The 21,048-nt window shown below is 41.3% G+C and overlaps 2 protein-coding genes across 3 annotated transcripts in view; one reads left to right on the forward strand and one right to left on the reverse strand.

Annotated features, from left to right (window-relative positions):
- Nucleotides 1-21,048, forward strand: part of GALNT2 (polypeptide N-acetylgalactosaminyltransferase 2) — a 140,704-nt gene that overhangs the window by 22,936 nt on the left and 96,720 nt on the right. The gene's annotated exons all lie outside the window — the stretch shown is intronic.
- On the reverse strand, nt 3,599-3,913 carry TIMM13 (translocase of inner mitochondrial membrane 13). Its single transcript, XM_034765133.1, has one exon. The coding sequence runs from the start codon at nt 3,911-3,913 to the stop codon at nt 3,623-3,625; it is 291 nt and encodes a 96-aa protein (XP_034621024.1). The 3' UTR covers nt 3,599-3,622.

The following is a 21,048-nucleotide window of genomic DNA, read 5'->3' on the forward strand; positions in this document are numbered from 1 at the left end:
TTCTACTCCCTGCCTCCCCAATACAATTTTCTCCCTTTTAGGATTTAAATATAAGGCACATTTCACAGGTGCCTTCCAAATGATATAATAGTTCTGTATGTGAGTGTTAATTAAATGTCCAGAGGGGAAGAGAGGTGTTACACTGAGTAAATTAGCAAACGCTATCTCTTGCCTTATAGCTGAGCAAAAGATTGAAATGAATATGGTGTAACTCAACTAGAAATAGCTAGCACCTGTTTTTTCCCCAGGGTGTTTTCACTGTTTGATACAAGCATGCCTGACTTTGCTTAACAAATTGCATTGTGTGACATTGCAGATAAAGTATTTTGTCTGGTAAATAACAGTTAATTTTAATCGGCTAACAAGGTTTGTAAGATTGTGCCATTCAAAATAATCTACAGGCTTTAAAATTTTAAAATCCTCATCTTGGTTCCCTTAAGTCCAACAGAATATAGCTGATCTCTTATCTCACGTTACCATTTGTTCTCCCTCATAAGCTTTAGGACCGCAGTTGGATGTTAGTGCTGTTTTAAACACAAGACTGCAGACCATGACCTGATATTTTAAGTTAAAGGTTCTCAAACTTTTTTTTGCATGCTCCCCTTCAGAGATTCATGTCCCATGTGTACCTCCATCTTGACCCAAGCCGCTGTTCAGCTCCCCTTAATCCTCTTGCTCTCACTCATCCAACCTGTTGCCACCTCCTGCAGCCCCAGCCAGCCCCATTCTTCCCATGGCCAGGCACTTTGTCGGGCTGGATCTCCTATTTCTTCCATAGTAAGAGATTGCTGCTCAACCATTAGGCCAACCTCAGAATTAGTTTCACTTTTGATCCAAAAACTTCAACTTGTGCACAAGTTAAGAATGTTTTTCACAATCTGAAATACCAAGTGTAAAAATCATTTTTTCAGTTAAAAGCATTATATGTTGAGATAAAAACAGCTGCGTCCCACCATCTACACGCTCAAAACAATCAATCTTTCATATGCTTCAGAATCCTGGAATTCATAATTCAACCAGATACACTCTGACCTCCGTTTCAAATAACGTTGAAAAGTAGCTAAATGCAAAATGTACTTGCTTTCTGAATCTCCTTTCATTAGCAGGAGGGTGTGGGCTAGTACATATGAGCTGGAAAGTCATTTATCAGCATATGCTGTGCACTGACCCAGTATGCGGAATACATATGGAGAGTAGTCTGAGCTACATGTGACTTAAAACAGAAATACCACATAATAGCCATTCTTCTGCTTCAGCCTTCCTTAATGCTGCTTGTGATGTGCATTCCTAGAAAACTGATCAAAGTAATCCCCCTCCCTTCTTCCCCCCCCCCCCCCCCCGTATCCTGGACTTAATTTGAAAGTATTGTTAAAATAATCTATATACACACACGTTAGAGGCGCCAAAGGTTTTTCCTTTTGAGTCTTCTGTTTTAGAAATTCTTTTCAGTTAGAATAAGTGTAGACAGTATAGCATGCTGTGTGGGGCCTGTAGAAACCAGCATTAAACCTTTAAAGAAAAGCTGCTTTGCACTCCACAATGGTGGAAAGGATGTCGCTCACATGCTTAAGATTTTTAATTGCATTTGGAAAACTGGAACCCTAATGCATCCAGTCTGTTTATCTTCAGGATTTGTATAGAATGGCACACGTGAAGAGTTTGCAAGGCCATTCATTGGTATCTCTGATATTAAATGCAGTATTATATTCACGTCTAATAGTCACCCACTCTATACCTGTTTGAATGCACAAAAAATTGTCTCCTGATCAGTGTGCCTTGGGGTGTGGTTGCTACTTTATTAAGAAAAAATAATGGTAAAGTGAAGTAAACATAATTAAAAATAGTAATGTGTGCTCCTAACCCACGCCTGGGCAGGAATGTCTCCCTTACAGTAAGTGTAGAGGAATAGATTCATAACTTTGAAGACAGTTTTTCGGCTATAACTCCCAAGGTGTTTCTGTGATAACCAGGGTCCAGACACCCCCACGGGAGAACAGAAGGTTTGAAACTCCAAAAGAAAAGTAGTTAAATTAGCCAATTGTATACAGTATTATTGTACTGTTGAAATATATTGAGTAAGATCTGTTATGAAAGCAGGGCCTAAAATCTGCTAGGAGCAGTGAGACCCTAGTACAGCTAGGAAATGTGGGCCAGGGCTCTGCTGGGAGTGGGGATACTAGGCACTGCCAGAAGGTGCTGTGTGTCATAGCTCCGCTGGAATGAGGGAGACTCTTGGTGTTGAAAGTGCTGACAATTCATACTACCATAGTAAGGTATAGAAAAAGCCCTGGTGTAAAGTAACCACTGGGGGAAGTGTTAATGTCAAGGAGGGGGAAAGGTGCCCCTTATTATATGGGTTTAGGGCGGTCATTTGAAATGTATTGACCCCTGGTGGGATGGGGGACGCTAACAGGAAACACCCCATTGCATTTCTCGGCAAAAAAACACTTTCTCACTGAACAGAATTATTCTGCAATAGAAAAGGAGTGTGCTATTGTGTGCGCTGTAAAACAGTTTAGCTCAGGGGTTCTCAAACTGGGGGTCAGGACCCCTCGGGGTCACAAGGTTATTACGGGGGGGGGTCGCGAGTGGTCAACCTCAACCCCAAACTCAGCTTGCCTCCAGCATTTATAATGATATTAAATATATTTAACTGTGTATTTAATTTATTTGGGGGGTTGCACTCAGAGGCTTGCGATGTGAAAGGGGTCGCCAATAAAAAAGTTGAGACCCACTGATTTAGCTCCTACCTATTCAACAGGGTGGGTCAGAGTGTTAACAGACCACTCACCGTTAAGATGGTTGACTAGAAGAAAAGGAATTTTTTGTCACATTGCTATGCTGGAGAGCATAGTTTTGCAGGAGTATTATATGGAGTTAAAATAGATTGAGGAGTTGGGGAGAGGTGCTGCCCAGAAAAGAGGGGGCAGGGGTGAAGCTTACTTCATGGCCTGTGGCCAAAACTCCTGCATCAAACTCTGTGTGACAGTCAGGATCGAGATGACCCAAGTGGAGAAGTGAAGGTTTAATCTCTAAAAATAAGCAGTTAGAACGTAAGAATAACTGTACGGTCAGAGTCAGTGGTTCATTTAGACCCCTACCCTGTCTTGTGACAGTGGCCCATGCCAGATGCTTCTGGCCTTTAAGTCTGAGTTTTACATACTCAAGTGTTAATAGAATTCTTGAAAACTTGTAAAATGCTTTTTTCATCTTCCAATGTAATTTTAAGCATGTTACAGCTAGCACGGACACTCTGTATAAAGAAATAGTTGATCTCTGCATAAGTCACCTGTAGATCATGCTCTTGGTTCTTCGAAGAGTTCTCTAGTTTCACCTCTAGGCCATCTTTAAAGACTCAAGCCTTACATGAATACTTCATTTGGACCATTGCTATCTTTGGGTGTACTACTGCCTTGTTTACCTTCTAGCCCTCTTAGGGAGATTTTTGAGGCTCCAGATGTGGCTTTATTGCTCTACCATGATGAAAATGCCAAATTAACCAAATCACAGGGATTTCACTCCCACCACCTTTCCTTTCGTTCTCACAGGGCCACTCCAGCTAGTCCAGGAATCAAGTCACTCTCCCCAGGCAGAGCATGTTGTCAGGGCTACTGGAAACCGGTCATATGTTGGCTCTCTCCCTCTGCAGCCGGGAGTTGTATGCTCGTGAGACTGTGTTCCAGGCGTCCATGTAGCGGTCCATACACATGGCAATACACTTCTGCTCCGAGTTATCCAGCGAGCTCTCTGGCTTCCCGATGCTCTTCCAGAAACACTTGTTGGTCATCCTCTGCAGCAGCTCCTGTGCGTTGGCCACGGCGATCTGCACCTTCACCTGCTCTATGATGAGCCCCGGGTCCAGCTTCCTGCCCCGTGCCGCGGCCCCAAACTCAGAGCCAAACCCGCCCACCATCGGACAGACTGCATTGCAGGATCAAAGCCCAAAGTGGACCCTGCACCTGCTCAGATTTCTGTTGACTTTGTTAGGGCTCTGCAAGGTGCAGGAGTTCTAGCTAGCAAACTGCATTGCAGGATCAGGACCGAAAGGTGTACCAAAATGTTCTTTTTAAAAAACATCCTTTTTGTTGGTCTTGTTTGTGCCTTTTGGTCATCAGAAAATACTGTATAGCAAATATATTGCAGCATGTGGCCAATTTGAATAACTGAACATCAGCAAAAGTAGTAAAAGCATCTCTACAACCAGGCCACTTTTTAAAATCTCTGACTCTTTCAGCTCATAAGTGTACTTCTCTCTGTTCCACTACAATAGACTGAAACTAATTCAGCTTCTCAAATGGTCTCCAACACATTGCTGAAAGTGAGCACTTATCTTGCCAAGTTTTTGGAGGGGATGGTGGAAATAAGACAGAGGATTTAGGCCTTTACATAATGGTCAAACTAGTTATTCTTTCTTAGTGTTTGTAATCAATAATGTATCATGAGAGGACTGGGAGAGGGAGGAGAAAGATGTCAATTTGTTGTTCAGGTAACTAATCCTGTGTATTTTTTTTCCAGTTTGACTTTGAAAGGAAAACAATAACAAAAACACTTAAACTTTATCTTAATGTTCCATGGTCTTATAATGTTTTAAGTCTTAATATCAAACAGGAGGCAAGTATTTCTAGAGTATAATTTGTGTGGAGAAAAGACCATGAAGAATTAGCCCTGGAAAATTCCTGCTGATGCCCACACCAAGAGCAAAATATCATCTTTATATTAAAAAGCTTTACACTTTACCCTTTGTCCTTTTAGAGGTGGAGCGAGTTTAACATTGCATCATGCTTAATTGACTGGGGGAGCTTCTGCCTGAATGTAAGCTGTCTTGTTACTTCTATTTTTAAAGAGATGCTAACTTTTGTGATTGGCTAATTGAAAGCATCTTTCTTTTTCTCATCACCCTTAAATGCTATTCCCTTACAATTTCCCCCCCTTCCCCCTTTGCTCCCTGTTTGACTATAGTGGTCTTTTCTTTTAGTTTCGCCTGTGCTAACTGGCTGCACAGCTTAATAGCGAAATTGATTAATGCATTAGAATATCAAATGCATAAAGTAAACTGAAAAGCTTCTCTGTCCTTTCAGTTATAATCATATTTGGTGGTGCATAACAGGGGGGACAGAATATTCAGACACTGTCCCTTTTAAATAGATAAGCTTGTCCCAAACTGCACTGGAATTACTGCACATAGAGGTAATTACTACTGTTGTCAGAATAAATGCTTCAGTTATTAAGGGTAATATGTCTAGCTTACAATAATTACTGACTCTAGTCCTGTAATTGACTGCTTCCTGAATGTGTACTTGGTAACCTTAGATACAGTGAAATGTTTCTAGTCTTAGAGTTTTTGTGCAGTGTCATATTAAATGTCAAATTGCCACAGGCTCCCAAGACAGCTGCCCTGGAAAAAATGCTTCTAAAACAGTTTTCTACTGTGGGATTTAGGGGAGGGAGGGAAGAATTTTACTCTCCTATTTCTTCTCTAGGATTTTATTTCCCTGGAGATGCTTGTTAGTCAAATGCGGTTTTTATGGGTATGTCTACACAGTCGACGTTAAAGGGCTGCCGTGGCAGCACTTTAACATGGCTGTGTAGTTGTGGCTCAGGCACTGGGAGAGAGCTCTCCCAGTGCTGTAAAAAAATCACCTCCGTGATGCACTGTCTACACTGTCACTTTCCAGTGCTGAAACTTGCATCGCTCAGGAGGGTGTTTTTTCACACCCCTGAGTGAAGAAAGTTTCAGTTAATCTCATGGCTTTGTTTTTCTTCACATACTTGCGTTGTGTTTAAACTGTCAGACTAATGTTTTTGTAGTCTAAATCCAGGGTTGATACCATTTCAAAGAATGTGCTTGAAGCAAATACAGGACTCTTTCCTACCTTCTGTGTGAATTTTATTTTTATAAAATAGGAAGCAATATCCTTATACTCCATATCCAAGGATTGCTCTCTACTATCTTCTGAAAAATCCCTTGCTTGCTTTTATGGCATTTTGAATCGGGGGTGGGAGACACCTGTTCATGAAGAAATCAAATATTCTGAAGGCAAGTCTTGTTTGACTTCTATCCTAGTCAGCTCCCCAGCCTCCCTCCCCCCCTTTTCCTTTCTCCTGTTTCAGGTTGAGTGAATTGCTTTCCTTTCCTAATGGCTTTGGACATAAGTCTTTAGGAGGATATTGTGGAGGAGGAAGGAAAAAGTTGAGAGAATAAAGAAAAATTGGAGAAAGGCATTATTGCATTCTAAGGGAATTCTTGATGACACATTGCAAATTCTTTTCCTAATGTCACTTGCTGAGGGAATAGAGCTACTGCAGTGTTGTTAAAAGAAGGGCTGTGGTGTAGAAGTGAGAGGTTATACATTTACAACATCCTTTCCAGCAAATCAGAACAGTGCTTTTGGTTTTTATCTGTGTACATAGTCTCAGATCCCAGAACTAAATCTTTATCCCCATTTAACAATGAAGACATTTCAGCACCTTTAAAACTAGAATGCCTTTCTTTCTGGAGGTCTAGATTTTTTTTTTTTTCTTCAATAGGATGAGGGACAATAGCAAATTCTGAGCCATACAAATTTATTTAGCTTGTTCTGTTAGTCCTGTTTATGAATTTTCTTGAGTTCTCCTATGTGACTTCACAAGAACAGCAGTGAATAATGTGGCAAATCTTTGGACTTATAAAGCTTTATATTTTGCATGTTAAAATGCTGTTTTGCATTGCCACTGAAAAGGCACAAATGATAAAACAAATGAAGTAAGCCTGATAGTGCATAAAAGAAAACAAACAAAAAAAATCCCCAAAGCCAAACCCACAACACTTTTTAGGAAGGATTTAGGGCTGGTCTACACTACACAGTTAGATCCACATAAGGCAGCTTATATCTACCTAATTATGCTAGTGTCTATACTACAGCCTTCCTCCCACCGATGTAAAGGCCCTACTATACTGCTGTAATAACTCCACCTCTACAAGAGGTGTAAGGCTAGGGTGACCAGACTGCAAATGTGAAAAATCGGGACCGGGGCTGGGGGTAATAGGAGCCTATATAAGAAAGACCCAAAAATCGGGACTGTCCCTATAAAATCAGGATATCTGGCTTATGTCTGTGTAGTTAGGGTGATGCAGTGTCTGTGTAGACACGGTTTCCCTTGTGTCTGGTATCTTGTCAATTTCACGGCAGGAGTCGTGAAATTCACAAGAAAGCCCCTGTTCACCGGGATAGCTGGGCGGCTTCAGATCCAGGCCGGGAGCTGGGACAAGAAGCTAGGATGGCTTCGGACCCCGTTCCTGGTGGTGGGCCAGGCAGCTGTGTCAGTTTCATTGCACTTTGAGTCATGAAACTGACCAGGCTGCCCAGCTCCCTGCTGGGAGTCGGGGTGGGGCGTAGGGGGCGGGGGTAGTCCGCCCTCAGCTTGTGGGGCAGCCAGGCTCTTGGCAGGGAGCTGCCAGCAGAGCTCTCAGCTTCCCAAACTGCCCCTCTTAGGTTGGTGGAGACGTTAGTGGTGGTGATGCACACCACCGACCCAAGGAGGGTAGTGTAGACATGCACCACCTCCGTAATTACTGTGGGGGTTGTAGGTTGTCCTAATATAGGTCGACTTAGGTTCGTAGTATAGACATTCCCTTAGAGTAAGGTTTTTATTTTTATTTTACCTTCTCCAATATATTGAAATATCAATAGCTCCTTCTCTTTCAGTTCCAAATAATCTAGTAAAGAGCATTAGAAAAGGCATCTGTAAAGGTGGTACTGGTAATTGCAAACTATGGTAAAAGCTCAATTGAAGCTTAAATTTAAAGGCGGCTCCTATGAAAGAGAAGTGTTGTCACCCCAGTAGGAAGATTGGTTAAGTGAGAAATTCTGGGTTGATTGCCACTCAATAAGGTGAAACAAGTACACTTAACTGATTCCTCCAACTGTATTCAGTAAATTTAAAGGCATGAATACTTGTACCTGATTTGTAATCTCTGCTCACATCATAAATTTCTGTCTTGAGGGTTTTTACTCCCTCAATCAAAAATTTGGGTTGAAACTTGGGTTAAAGTGTTCTTGGGTAGAACTCTAGTTGAACTTTTTCCAAAATGTAGTGAATAATCTGTTTTAGAACAAAGCACTTTAAAGTTTAGATGGGTGGTGAAGGGGGAGAACAGTTAATATGAGCAAGCCAATAGGGATTACAGCACAGGACTGAGCCTGGGGCAGATGTTTAGGGTGCAGGAGGGGTGAGCGGTCCAAGCTCTGGGAGGGAGTTTTGGTGCAGGAGGGGGTTCCAGGGTGTGGGCTCCGGGAGGGAGTAAGTTTGCAGAAGAGGGCTCTGGGCTGGGGCAGAGTGTTGGGGTGCTGGAGGGAGTTCAGGGTGCTGGATCTGGGAGGGGGAGCAGGGCTAGGGCAGGGGGTTGGGGTGCAGGAGGGGATGGCTCCAGGAGGGGGCTGGGGATTGGGGTGCAGGCTCCTACTGGGGGGCACTTACCTTGGTTGGTTCCTGATCGGCAGGGCTAAGGCAGGCTCCCTCTCTGTCCTCCCTGGCTCCATTGAGGCACACCAGCACCTCCGCCCCATCACGAGCTGGGCCACCCCTCCACCCTGCTAGCCAGTAGTGCACCATATGGCCACACTGCTCCCGGAAGGGGCCAACGTGCCTCTGCAGCCCCTGGGGCAGGGCACCTGGCTCTGTGTGCTGCCCCTCTCTGCAGGCACCGCACCCGCAGCTCCCATTGGCCACAGCTCCCCATTCCTGGCCAATGGGAGCTGCGGGGGCAGTGCTCGCAGGCAGGAGCAGTGCGTGGAGACGCCTCTCCTGTCCCCCACTGCCGCGGGGATGTGCTGACCACTTCCAGGAGTGGCGTGGGGCCATGGCAGGCAGGGATCCTGCCTTAGCAGCAGGCAGCCCCGCTGTGTCATTGCAGCCAGAGATCACGATCAACTGGGAGAGTCTCCAGGATCGACCAGTTGATCGTGATCGATGGCTTGGTGACCACTGCTCTAGCCCTACCAATGTGTTGCACTGTGGTAAAACTCTACTGCCCATCCTGTTTCCTAACTGTGACTGTGCTATTGATGGGACCCAGGTGACCATAAGAAGCAAATGAGTACATAAACTGCATAATTAGCTCCTTTGGTAGCTGTCTCAGTAGAATGACTGCAGTTTGAGAAGGCTTTGTACGAGGGCTGTCAAGCGATTAAAAAAATTAAACGCGTGATTAAGCAATAATAGAATACCATTTATTTAAATATTTTTGGATGTTTTCTACATTTTCAAATATATTGATTTCAATTACAACACAGAATACAAAGTGTACAGTGCTCACTTTATATTTATTTTTTTATTACAAATATTTGCACAGTAAAAAACAAGATATATTATTTTTCAGTTCACTTAATGTAAGTACTATAGTGCAATCTCTTTAATATGAAAGTTGAACTTACAAATATAGAATTATGTAAAAAAAAACTGCTTTATTTTTCAATGCAATGTAAAACTTTAGAGCCTACAAGTCCACTCAGTCTTACTTCAGCCAGTCGCTGTTGCTGGCTGTGAAGTGGTGTAGTGCATTCCCGGGGTCCTTTATCCCTATCCCTGCTGCACCCCAGGAGGCAGGGATAAGGGATCCCCGGGAGGCTGTGCAAAAGTTTTGGGGCTGTCTTCCACTTACCGCCCTGACAATGCATGCAGCCTGGGGAGGGCAGGGGGAGCTGATAGTGGAGCGGGGACCCAGTGGCTGCCCTGCAGGGATGGGGAGGAGTGACTGGCTTGTTGTGGGTCATCCCTCTCCTGGCTGTGCTGAACTGGGAGCTCTGTCATTTCCCCTCCCGGCAGGGCAGCTGCATAGTCCCCGCTCTACTCTACGACCCTCCCCCTTCCCCCGCCCTTCTTGGAACTGTATGTGCAGATACGCCTAGGCAGAGTGCACCAAAATCTGGCTGTGCTCTTGTGACCAGGAAGCAGCTCTTTGCAAAAGGCTTCTTCTGATCAGTCTCCTTGAAAACCCTCCAGGCTCTCTGATAACCCATTGGCTGCAAGCATACTAACGCTGATCTGAGCTGCTGCCTTTTGCAAAGGGAGGTATGGCTTCTGGTTGCAACAGAGCATAATAGATAGCACCACAGATTGCCAGCGTAGAAGGGACTCGGGAAGTTGCTCCAAGGAACTCTGGGTTACATCTGGAAGACTTCCAGGGTCCAAGTCAAGCTTGCGCTGCATGCACACAGGAAAGTAATAGGGCCCAGACTCTAGGTCCCAGCTTAACATGGTCTTGGACCCTCCTGCCCTGCAGGGTCTTGGGACCCTAGGTTCGAGCCCTAGGTTAACACAATTGGGGTGTGGACACAAAGGTGTTAGACTTGAGCTCAGGATCAAGCCTGAGCTTACATTGCTGTGTAGACACACCCTTGGTGACCAGAGGGTGGATCACGCAAATGCATCTTAAAACATTTAAATCCATTAAACTATTTTTATTGTACACTTGCTAATAATACTGGCTAAAACACATACCTATTCTCTAGCATCAGTTTTTAGAAAATGAAATGAGAAATGATCAGCATTTTACTGAATGTAAATTTTACTAAAATACTTGCAAGAATTGCGTTCAGTATGGCAAGTAGGGAGTTCTGAGAGTGTCCGTGGCAAGCTTGAATCAAGAATAGTGTACTGTTACTCTTATTTTGACGGCTGTTTCTTCAGCTTTTGATTCAAAGCAAGTACTACTTTTCAGAATCAGAGGGGTAGCTCTGTTAGTCTGGATCTGTAAAAAGCAACCAAGAGTCCTGTGGCAGCTTATAGACTAACAAACGTATTGGAGCATAAGCTTTCGTGGGTGAATACCCACTTCGTCAGAACAATCTGTAATGGTTTGCAACTTTATCTAGGCATACTACAAGCTCCCAGAAATATAATTTTTAACATTGGTTAGACTTGAAATTCATCCATTTTAGCTGTTGGAGCTCGGAACAAATATTTTAGCATCTTCTTTGGTAGGAACACCTTTTTCCCACTTTCACAATCTAGGGCTTGTCCACACACAAACTTGCACTGCATTAACTAAATCAGTTTTAATTCACATCTTCTATTGTGCGTGCACACAGATTTGCACTGAATCTCATTTTATAATCAAGTATCCTATTCTGTTTAAATTGATTAGACAAAATCAAAATAAGTCACTTTATTCCAAAAGAAGATTGTTTGCACAGACTTGCACTGAAACAAAACCCATTTAGTTAATGTGGTGCAAGTTTGCATGTAGACCAAGCCTTACTTAATGCTCCTGTTGTGTAACAATTCCTCTTGTATCAAGCTGGAGGTACACTGGTATCAATATGCTGATTTATTCAGAGCAAAAAGGCTAGCAGCTTGTTTTGTGTGCCAAATCCCACATACCTTCAGCATTCACTTTTTTCATCTATCTGTGATCTGAATTATTTTCTCTTTCCTGTAAGAAGTTTGGGGAAACAGCTTCTAAATTGCTGAAGTGATACTGATAATTAAACTATGGGAAGATCAGATACAGCATGTTGACTTCATGCTTTTATTTGGATCCTAAGAGTTGCAGCTTGAAATGGAATTCTTTGAAGTACTCTACAGAAATTCAGAGCTGGAATAGTCTAGCCCAGTGTTTCCCAAACTTACAACAGTTGCGTACCCCTTTTTTAGACATTTGTCTTACTGGCGTACCCCTTCTCTGGTGAAAATTTGGGGGGAGGGGGGGAGTAGTCACATTTTCATGAAACACTCCTAATTTGTTTCATTCTGGATTAAATGTTTATTAGAAATAAATGCAAAATTATATTACATACAGTTGAAACAAAACTTTTAATAGAAATAGTTACATATAGAAATAGTACTAGAAATAATTAAAATAATAGAAGCGAATCAACAGTCTGGCAGATCAGTGTGTGGGGGACACAAAATATATATATATATAAAAAATATGGTGAATTCATACATTCTGAAATTAAAATATGCTGGTTTGGTTAGGTTAGTGAAGAAAGCCCTAGTTTTAATACTTACTATTTTGGTATTGAAAAATTTTCAGTACAAACCAAACTATTCAGTGCGAGGGATGGAACTGCTTTTGGCCAGACACCCTCACGGGGATATCTGGCTTGATGTTTGTGGTCTTAAGATGAAGATGGGGCTCCATGTCAATAGGACGATTTCGTTTTTTTGTTTTGATGCCAACCCCAGCGCAGAGAATCCGATCTCGTACAAATACGAGGTGGGAAAAGGCAGAAGATACTTGACAGCTTTGTCCGATAGAGCTGGATATTCAGAGCTAACCCCCAACCAAAATGACAACAGTGTATTATGCTCAAATTTTGTTTTCAGGAAGCTATCTGAAGCCAGCTCCAGGAGCTGCTCTTCTTCTGAAGCAGAGAGGTTTTTTGGCAATGTATGAACATTGTTGATAAAAGGGTTCCTTATCCATTCAAAGGTGCCATCCGGTTCAGGGAAATACTTAAGATCTTTCTGCAAGCTTTCCAAATGCTGCTTCATGGCTTGCAACACATCACTATCAAGTTTGTTAGTTGAGTTTATTACTAAGTCATGAAGAGATGGAAAGGAATCCATTTCACGACGACTAAGACATTTATGCCACAGTTTCAATTTTGCAACCATGGCGCTCACTTTGTCTTGAACATGGAATATGGATATGAATTTCCCATGCAAGGATAGATTGAGGTTATTTAAATGAGCAAAGATATCTGCAATATATGCTAGTTTTCATAGCCATTTCCAGTCGTATATACGGGCTTGCAGGTTAAAGTTTTCATCTAAAAAAACTTGCAGTTCTTCTCGTAGCTCAAACAGTCAATACAGAACTTTGCCACGCGAAAGCCAGCACACTTTAGTGTGAAATAGGAGTTGTGTGTAATCACTGCCCATCTCATCACAAAGCTGAGAAAACAGCCAGGCGTTCAGAGGGCGGCCTTTCACAAAATTATTTTCACAGCTTCATCCAGTACTTGCTTTAGACCTGCCTGCATGTTGTGAGTGGCGAGTGCTTCCCTGTGAATGCAACCATAAGTCGATTTTGCTTCTGGCACAACAGCTTGAATACGTGCAACAACTCCTTTCTTTGAACCAATCATGGCTCTGGCGCCATCCGTTCTTATTCCAACACAACAACTCCCGTCCAAGTCATTGTTTTTGATAAAGTCAACAATAACTTTAAAAATAGCTTCTCCAGTTATATATATTGGTGTAGGTTGGCAGAACAAAATATCATCGTGGACTTCATTATACTCCTGGGGGAGGGATAGCTCAGTGGTTTGAGTATTGGTCTGCTAAACCCACGGTTGTGAGTTCAATCCTTGAGGGGGCCACTTAGGGATCTGTGGCAAAATCAGTACTTGGTCCTGCTAGTGAAGGCAGGGGGCTGGACTCGATGACCTTTCGGGGTCCCTTCCTGTTCTAGGAGATAGGATATCTCCATATATTTTATTATTTACTTGTATCTGACAAACAACAAACTATTAGCTAAATTCACAATATCAGTGGATTCATCCACTTGCAGCGCAGAGTAGCGACTCTTTTGTACTCTTGACAATAATTGCTGCTTTACGTTTTCGGCCATATCTGTGATTCTACGATGAGCAGTGTTGTTTGAGAGGGGGACACAATCTATAGCTTTGCTAGCCTTGTCTCCAGTCATCACTTTCACCATTACTTTGGCTGCAGGTTTTACTAATGTCTCACCAATCACTTCAGCAGCTCCGGACTTTGCAATTAAGTATGCCACACTATATGAAGCTTCCAAAGCTTTCATATTTTCACCTCCCGTCACATTACAAATTGTTTTCTGGGACTTTTGGAGATTTTTGCGCCTATTTTCGAAGAATTCTATAGGTTTTCCCTTGTTTTCTTTGTTTGCTATCGAAATGGTGTTTTAGGTTGGATGGTTTCATACTTTCATTTGTGAGAGTCTCTTAACAAATCGCACATAGTGGAACAGGCTCCACCTCATCGCCAGTCCACGAAAATCTCAGTTTAAGATATTCTTTAACATATTGCAGGCTTTTTTCGTTTTCTTTGCGGCTGATACATTCAATAAACTTATAGATGGTTCACACGGTTCACTAATTTTGTCATCACAGTTGTCTGATGTAGCCATATCACTGCATTTTTTGGCATAATTATCACTAACATTTGTATTTCCTTCATAATTTTCTTTTGTACATTTCAAACTTCCCATTTTTAGCCAGCGATCCATTGTAAATGGGTTTAACAAAAACAAAGAGAAATTTTGTATATTAATACACACCAAGTATGTACTTGCTACGATCTTTAGATTACTACAAGTAGTTATTCACTTTTATCTTTTATCCGTCAGTATGACTTCTGCGCATGCCACAAAGGCAAGTGTATTGCCCAAGCTGCGGTAACGCGCACATGTGGTTTGCGTCGGCTCTGCTGTGCTATTAGATGTTACTGAACGCGTTATCATATTAGTTACAATGTAAACCTGTGTATTTCTCTACTGTACAAGTGTACACCATTCTTATATATTAAATTTTAGTGAATTGTTTTCTGCTGCTTAAAAAAAACCTATGCTAAAGTAAAATGAAAAATTCTGACGCGTACTCCTTGAAACCTTTTCATGTACCACCAGGGGTATGCGTACCACACTTTGGGAAACACTGGTCTAGCCTGAAACCAGAGGTGGCTTCCATGCTACAGGGATCTACTCATTCAAGTCCAGAGAAGTGCATAGTGTTCTGTCAGTTTATTATGATATTAAACTAGATCTGTTGAAAAGGATTCAGATACTTTGTTCCCACAGATGTAAAATGTCCGTCAGATGAATTCTCATGAAACCCTGTCTAAGGGGAACTTTGATCTGATCATAAAGTTTAGAAGCTTTTATTGGAAATACCTTATACATCTATGCCTGGAGGAATTTTGTTAAATCTTTGACACTCACTTTCATTTCTTCTCCCTACTCCAGTTTTGATTCATCAGAAACTCCCAGATCTGACTTTGTTCTGCTTCTGCTTGAATTACATTCTTTAGATTGTTTAAAAAAAAAAAAAATGCTATGCTACTCTAGTTTTGTCAAAGTCCCAGGAAATACCCATATCCTCTTTCCAGTCAGGGTTGAATAATTCATACAAAGTGTGAATTAGTGTATTAATTATTGAATCATAACAGTTTTTAATCTTAGAAAATTTAACTAGATGCCTTGGTTAAATTATATACTGGTACTTAAAATAACACAGAACATGTAACCTGTGCATCTTTTCATTCTGTTCATTCATTCTCTCATTAATAACTGTCCTCCATAAACATTTAATAGGAAAAAGAACGAGGAGTACTTGTGGCACCTTAGAGACTAAGAAATTTATTTGGACATAAGCTTTCGTCGGCTAAAACCCACTTCATCGGATGCATGCAGTGGAAAATAAAGTAGGAAGATATACAGATAACATGAAAAAATGGGTGTTTCCATACCAACTCTAACGAGACTAATCAATTAAAGTGGGCTATTATCAGCAGGAGCACTTTAACGTTGCTAGTGAAGAAATGCCCAAAGTCAGATGCTCTAACACTGAATTAAGCTATGTCTACACAGCAGACCCTTACTGCGGCACAGCAGTACTGCTGTAAGGTCTATTGTGTAGCTACTTTATGCCGTCGGGAGAGAACTCTCCTGTTGGCACAATTAAACCATCCCCAACGAGCGGCAATCACTATGTCAGTGGGAGAGTGTCTCACACCAACAAGTGCTGTCCACACCGGCACCTGTCAGTGTAACTTCTATCAGTCAGGGGTGTGATTTTTTTCCCCCCCTCCCCCACATACACACAGCTGACTGACAAAAGTGCTAGTGTAGACATAGTTTTAGTCAGCTATGTTTAATAAAATTAAAAGCTTTAGTGATAAGATATGAACCAGTGATATTACATGTGTTAAGTTATTGAGCTTGAAGCTGTGATTTTTCTTAATGCTTCTTGATTACATGTCGAAGTTCCTTGAATGACATGGGCAGCTAAACATTCACTGATTTATAATACTTATAAGCTCTGTCAGTAAAATCTAGCTAGTCCTCTGATAGTGTATGGGAGGGAAGAGGAATACCAAGAACAACTCTGTGAATGGGTAAGTAGGAATGAATTCAACAGTTTTCTGTTAGAATCTTTGTTATCCTCCCAGTTCCTATCAGTCAAAGTGGCATTGGGCTGCATGGAATGATTACTGTAAAACACTATAATTCAGCACTCCTTTCTGCATCACCATTTGTTATGTGAATTGGTCATTTCATCCCAGTTAACGGGCAGGATAATAAAGGGAAGATTATGAGTGAGGGAATGCGTACAGTACTGCAGAGATTTTCTACTGATGGTCCATGGAGCTCAGGGGCAGCAGAGAACTGAGTGGTTACATGGTGCTGGTTCTTGTTCCCAGATTCCAAACATCATCCATTTTCCCTTCTCCCCCCCCCCCCCCCAAGGAAAAATACTTTCCTAGAACTATTATCTTACCGAAGCCATTATTGTAGTTAGTTCATGGATGTTGTGATTGCAAGTGGGGCTGGGGACGTGGTTCATGCAGTAGTGAATGAGAGGGGAGATGACCAATAGGACAACCTTTCCTTAAAATATGGTCCTCGTTATGGGGGGGAAAACCGAGACTCCCTGAAGTACATTCCATACAGGTCATTTTAATTTAAGTAGCCTATTTTCTCAGCTTGTTAATGCTGTAAATGTTTCAGAAATTCACATTAGTTTCTCTGTGTAACATTAGGCAAAATTTAAAGGACCTAATCTGTCCCCTAACTTTGATGCTTAGAAGCCAGGGCACAAGATCAGTAGTGAGGCTAGAAAAAGGCATGGTAAAAATAGCTCTTTCCTGATGTCTACTTCTAATTTAACTGTCATGCTTTTTTTTTGCTTGATGTAAACAGTTTTCACTACTGTTAGCTATATTGATTATGCAAGTCGTATGAAAGTGTGAACAGGATTCTGGTCTGATGCATGCATCAACAGAACAGTCAGCAAGTTCTGATTTTTAGATTATTCTGATTGTGTGTGACAGAACTCCACTTTATTTTTAGATCTGAGTTAGTCTGAGTTTGCATTGCTGCAGTAAGAAACCTACTCTTGGCTCAGTAATATAGGTAGTTTGTTCATTGTGATAGAAAATGTCACTTTTGCAGTCACTCTTCTGAATGTAATTCAACTGTCCCTAAATAAATTAGGCCAAGAGGTATGGTTCCCATCACTTAATCAAAATAATTAAAGGTGGAATCCAGATCTAAATCCATTAATCCTTGCTCCCTCTGTTAATTTTGTTCAGATTGGAAGTTCTAATCAAGCTAGTAATGTCTTATATTAAATATTTACAATGGTACAGTTCTGCTAATACAGTATTAGAGTTGTAGTTCAAACAAACTTTTACAAAGCGATATTTAGTGTGGAGTTCTTTCTTCTTCTTCTTCCTTTCCTTAATTGGGGATTTTGGTACCTCTTAAACAAGTGGGGTATTATTGCATATATGGTTTCCCTGCCAACAGTGCCAGCTGTTAAACAGCTAGGGCTTCTTGTTAAGATGGCTTTTTCAAATTTTATGTTTTCAAAAGAGAATGAAGATCTAAGCTGACTTCTCCTGTTTCTCCTTCAAATTCGTCCAGCTCCCCTCCCCCCCCCAAAAAAATAAAGTTGGTTAATTGAATTACTGTGGCACTACCCAACTCTAAAAATCCTGCCAAAAACATTGTGCCTTCCTCCTTCCCTCTCCCATTACACAAATCTGCTGTTGTCATTCTAGATATCTTCTTTTCTTGTTTGATATGTTTTGTTGATCACTATAAATCAATTATTCATTTAAGTACCCTGAAATAAATGCCAAATTAAAATGAAAGTGATCTGAAGTGCAGTTACACTTCACACAACTGCATGTAGGTGTTTTCTGCATAGAGCTGAAATATATAGCAGCAAAAAAAAAAAAAAAAAAAAGCACCAGTTCATTTGTTAGTACATTTCAGGAATTTATACATTCACTTTATGTGAAATCACCCCCTGAGGAAACTGCATTAGATTTGTTTGGATTTGATGGCATCCTAAATTGGTGTATGTAGCAATATGATGCAGTGTCATAGTCAAAAGCTTCATGATATGCATTTGTCCAAGCCAAATTTATATTAAAAAAAATCCACCCCATACTGTCTGGTGTTTAAGGGAGGAAATAGATGTATAGATGACAGCTGATTTCCAGCAATTGGACAGTGAAACTCATGAAATCTCTGGGAGATATGCTCTGATAGTAGGGGCTAAAAGTTAATGTTAATTCTCTCAAACACATTTCAAGTCTGTACTGTTCTATGTACTGCTCCATTTGCTAATGTGGTATAAAGGCACATGCTCACATGAATTATCTGAGATAAATATAAACTGGTCAAAACATATATTTTTAGTTCTCCTAGACCTACAGAATACCACAAACTGCTGAGAAACAAATCTCTGTGAAGACTATTGTAATAATGAGTCTGCTTTTTGGAAGTATAAATTTTTTGAGTGTCCTGTTTTGAGTTGATGCCTACATAATCTTTCAATGAGGAATCAAGTGTAATTGTATAAGTTGAAAATGCTGCCCTGCTTACTCCTGCTGTGCAGCATTGTGGTATGCAGTTTTGTTGAATACGTTAGTGTTGTCTGATGATCGTGCTCCTCGCTTGCTATTGGACAGTGTTCTTGTTTATGTTGGCCAGCAAATGGCCTTTGCTGGCATGGTGTCCAAAATTTTGGTATAACATTTATTATGAGTAGCTATTTGAAAGTAGCTTTTTATACCTCTATTTTGGAAATTGAAAGTAAATAATAAGGAAGTGTTATTTACTCCTTCTCATAACACAAAACTAGGGGTCACCAAATGAAATTAATAGGCAGCAGGTTTAAAACTAACAAAAGAAAGTATTTCTTCACACAACACACAATCAACCTGTGGAACTCTTTGCCAGAGGATGATGTTATAGTCTTGACCTTCACAGGGTTCAAAAAAGAACTAGATAAATTCATGGAGGATAGGTCTATCACTGGCTATTAGCCAGGATGGGCAGGGATGGTATCCCTAACCTCTGTTTGCCAGAAGCTGGGAATGGGCGACAGGGGATGGATCTCTTGATGATTACCTGCTCTGTTCTTTCCCTCTGGGGCACCTGGCATTGGCCACTGTTGGAAGACAGATACTGGGCTAGATGAATACCTTTGGTCTGACCCAGCATGGCCGTTCGTACGTTCTTATCTTGCTATAAGCAGAATTTTTAAAATATTTCTTAATGATATGCAACATTTTTCTTCAGCCTTATGTCCTAACAATATACTAGATGTGATTTATTATTGTACCGTAATTTATGCCCTGTTTGTGCAACTTCAGGACTGCAATTTTTAGCTGCTGGATTGTTCTTTCTTTATAACAGATAAGGAGCAGAGCCAGTCATGTCACAAGATTTTTTTTTTTTTTTTTTTCCACTGCCTTCTGCTCAGAATTGCTATGACACTTAAATTTTGGTCTCTTTCTACTTTTGAAGAAATCAAGTACAGCAGGAGCTCTTCCTATACTTTTCCTCTCTTTGTAAACCTAGATCTTCACCAGCAAGGCTTGAAAATTGTACCTGCCAACTATTACATGAAGGGTTAGGCCTGCTAGTCAGTGGGAAAACACCTGTGTTTCCATGGCCTCTGCAGTTTAAAGGAATGAAATAGTTTGGGCACTCTACCTATTTGTGTTTAACTGACATTACACTCAACTTTATTTTGTTTATAGAGTGCAATTTATGACCCTTCTCACATTTCTCTCTATCTAGTTTCACGTCTCGTTTTTTATTTCCTAGAATAGGTAATGGTACGTCTCTTCCTGACTTCTGTTTCCTTTCTCCCCCCTCCTGCCTCCCATATCCTTTTTGGTTTTTCCCCCTACATTGTGTGGGCTACTTCTACCTTTATATTTTCAAACTCTCTGATCCCTACTCTGTGTTTTATAAAGATGTGCATACCATACTTCTGGAGCTTACCCTATCGATCTCTTCCACTGTACACAGCCCTTCACTTCATATCTATCCCAAATGCATCATACATACAGCTTGAAATTTTTTAACACAGTAACTTTAAAGACTAGACTAAGATGAAAGGCCCTATTGTCCGGGGGCAATACTCTAGTAAGACATCAAGCTCTACCTCTACCCTCTCCTGCTTGGAAAGGGAAGAGAGCTAGGATTCCAATTTGGGAGCTGTCCCTGCATCCTGTCCAGATGTGTTCCATCCCTTTGAGCCTCCAGTAATAGGGATCTGATAAACTTGAATCACCCCGATTCCCTGTGGCTGCTGGAAGGGAGAAGGTGCATGCATGTTCCTCTTCCTCCTGTCCCAGAACCTCCAGATTGTTGCAAAGGTGATGGGACAAGGGTCTGTTTGTCGTCCCCTTCTTCCCCCCCCCCCCCCCTGCTTCTAGTGAATAGCTTGTTCCAAGGTAAGTGACCTGATTTAGAAAAGCATCACTGTAACAATACCCCGAGAGGTCGATTTCTACCCGCCGATTCAGGCGGGTAGTGTAGACCTAGCCTTAGATATAAGGATCTAATCTCTCAACTCTCAGCTGTTAATCTCCAGTGAGTGAATGCTATCCCTAACAGGCTGCTGCTAGAGAGAAAGAAAAGAAGCATATCTCACAGGCCGAAAAGAAGCACTATAACCTACTTGAACGTACAACTGCCCTAGTTGTACATATGAGGCATTAGTGTATGCGCCTGGAGTACACTTGTTATATAGAAATTACATACTACAGTGGTACGGGGGGAAAAAATCTCCACCTTATCCCAACTGTAGAAAGAGCATTCTGTACCATCGCTTGTGGCCAAATGGGTGGAAATAAAATATTTTTTGAGGATCTGAGATTAAAATAGATCAACATGTCTCCTTATTTAATTTTTTCCTCTTAAGGTTCATAGTGTTACATAAATTTATTTGATGAATATGGTGCATTGTTAAACTTCTAAATGTATCTGAGAATAATGTGTGGAGGAGAATATAAGAAGGAAACAATTCAGCTGTAGAGGTAACTTTTAGATAAAAA

The sequence above is a fragment of the Trachemys scripta genome, chromosome 3 (assembly GCF_013100865.1).
Source record: "Trachemys scripta elegans isolate TJP31775 chromosome 3, CAS_Tse_1.0, whole genome shotgun sequence".
In the NCBI taxonomy this organism is placed as follows: domain Eukaryota; kingdom Metazoa; phylum Chordata; order Testudines; family Emydidae; genus Trachemys; species Trachemys scripta.